The following is a 2,443-nucleotide window of genomic DNA, read 5'->3' as shown; positions in this document are numbered from 1 at the left end:
GCGATTGCTAAAGGTGACAAACGGGGGGGACTTAAGTTCGGGTCTAACCGCGCGTCGTCAAGAAGCTTCTTTACAGCCGCTTTGTTCCCTTCGCTGACCGCAAAGTAAAACGGCGTTTGGCCTCCGATGGCGCCTATATTAATGTCAACAGCGTTGTGCCGTAGCAGGACGCTAAGCGGACGACCGTTATCGTTCGACGCTGCATAAGACGACGGTGTCCGTCCCTCAGTGTCAGTCGCATTAACGTCAATACGATTATCCCGCAGAAGGATCATCATCATGTAGAGTTTGTCATGTTGCTGCGCTGCGACGTGGAGTATCGTCTGTCCAGCATTGTTTCGGACGTGTACGTTCAGCCGTGGCAAGCTGAGAAAGCAAGATGTGGCGGATAAACTCCCTATTCCCACTGCTCGAAGAAGCCCGGTGCTGCCTTCATGGTCCACATTGTGCTGGTATAGATATTTTTTCACCGATTGGTAAAGGCCTCTGTTCACACTCACCAGGGCATAGATATCCCGTGCGCTATGAGGCATAGCGGCTATATGAAGCACAAGTTCGGGTGGAAATCTTGAAAAAGACATCATAAGAAGAGTATAGTTGATGCAGCTGACAGGCAGTCTAGAGACGGAATCAATGCAAGACCGTACAAACGACTAAATAATGAGAAGAAATAACGCATCTATGTACAGCAGGATGGGCAATTCTCACTTCACGGGCATAGCGTTGTGCTTAGGATCTGCGCAAAACAACGGTTCACTAAACCCGGAGCACTTGCACTAGCCGTTGAGAATATAGTAGGTGTACGGACCACCGCAACATAAAGAGGCCGCAGCCAGCCGGTAAACCAGCAGATGATATTACGCAGCTCAGTTACCTCAAGAGAAGCTGGCGTGTCCGAGCTTCTTCACACATAGCTAACAGCAAGATATTTATCTGCAATGACCATCCCCGGACTTCCCTAGCCTGTACTCCCATGGTGCTCTACACCGATTCCTCCTATCAAATCCTCCAAAATAATCATTCATAGCTATGTGCGTCGATTTCAGCTCGCAAGCCCGCTGCCGGGGTATGGATTGTTTGATAGCCCACAGCTGTTGAGCTGAGGAACATGATCTCCGTGAGACACGAGTATGAGAGTAGGATCAGCGGGCGATTGGGGTGGCCGCAGGAAGAAGCGTTGCCAAATTTGTTGATACTGTACATGAAGAAGGTCGTCGGTCTATCACAAAGTGCAGACTCGAGCAAGCGCCCGCCTAACCACGGATGCCAGGGATAACAGTAATAAGATAAGAATGAGAATCACAATCAACACCCCCTCAACAAATATCTCCGCAGGGCAATGATGATGACAGTTCGTCAGGAGGCACACAATTTCGTCCTCATTGCCAGACTTGGCAGCGTCCACTGGTGCCCGTCCACTGTTGTCTCTTCTGTGCCGTTCTGTTCGCGGATCGTCCAGAAGAGACCGGACGAGAAGCTGGTCGCCGTCGTACGCGGCCCACCAAAGAGGCGTCCGTCCATCTTCATCGGACACGTTGGGGTCCGCGGTTGACTTGTTCAGGAGCTGGTGGACCAGCGCTAGATTCCCCTCTTCGACCGCATGATGCAGGGAAGTTGACTGATCCGTGGACTCGCCGGTCCCGGTGGAATTCACTTGCACGTCATTCTCAATCAACAGACGGCTTGCTACTTGGTCGTGGCGCTGACGAGTCGCATTCCATAACGCCGTGCGGCCCCTCATGTTCTGCGCATTGATATCGATCGTACTTACCATCAGCAGACGGTTCACCGCTCCTACATGCCCGGCTTCCGCTGCGAGGTGGAGCGCAGTTGACCCAGTACGGTCCCGGGCATTTACATCGATACGGCCGTCAGCGAGGAGGAGGTCCACGATTTGCACGTCTCCGTTCTCCGCTGCGCAGTGGAGGGCGCTGCATCCACGATCATCTTGACGCACGCGGTCAACCCTCGAGTCTCTTAGCAGTACTCTGACGATCTCCACACTTCCCCGAGCGCTGGCACAAAGCAGTGGTGTCTGAACTTTCCCTGCTGCGATGTTCGGATCTGCTCGTTCGTGGGCAAGGATGACCTTGACTATCTCGGCATTGTTGCGGATGACCGCCTCGTTGAAGGCCGTCAGGGTTTTCCCGCTCTTTGACCGCAGCGGAGTGTTGATGTCTATCCCCGGTTGGAGAAGCAGCCGCTGGGCAATTGCCGAGTCCGTTTGGGCCGTGCTATACCACAAAGCCCTATTCCCCTGATTGGAGTGATTCAAGTCGAGCTCAGTCCGCGACAAAACATACTCCACCGCGGCAAAGGAGCCGCTCATGACCGCTTTGACCAGGGGCGTACTGTCCCCATGCANGGCGTTGATGTCGGCGTGGTATTCATCGAGCAAGGTTTCCATGAGCGACACGCGTCCCTGACCTGCTGCCCAGCAAAG

General features: G+C 53.6%; 2 protein-coding genes across 2 annotated transcripts in view; both read right to left on the bottom strand.

The window, feature by feature from the left end:
- Nucleotides 1-581, bottom strand: part of ASPSYDRAFT_1169928 (ankyrin repeat domain-containing protein) — a gene marked incomplete at its 5' end in the record, with an annotated part of 1,531 nt that extends 950 nt beyond the window's left edge. Inside the window, one exon of the mRNA XM_040840234.1 lies at nt 1-581. This exon is cut by the window's left edge and continues 950 nt beyond it. Coding sequence (XP_040696025.1) covers nt 1-581 — 581 coding nt within the window.
- An 872-nt stretch (nt 582-1,453) lies between these two features.
- On the bottom strand, nt 1,454-2,035 carry ASPSYDRAFT_124784 (ankyrin repeat domain-containing protein; the record flags this gene model as incomplete). The annotated part of the gene is made up of 2 exons (XM_040840444.1): nt 1,454-1,590; nt 1,708-2,035. Coding segments are annotated over 2 exons (465 nt in total), but the record flags the coding sequence as incomplete, so codon positions are not given.
- Nucleotides 2,036-2,443: the final 408 nt, after the last annotated feature.

This window comes from Aspergillus sydowii (assembly GCF_001890705.1).
Source record: "Aspergillus sydowii CBS 593.65 unplaced genomic scaffold ASPSYscaffold_22, whole genome shotgun sequence".
Taxonomy (NCBI): domain Eukaryota; kingdom Fungi; phylum Ascomycota; class Eurotiomycetes; order Eurotiales; family Aspergillaceae; genus Aspergillus; species Aspergillus sydowii.
This window is presented reverse-complemented; position numbering and strand designations above follow the sequence as displayed.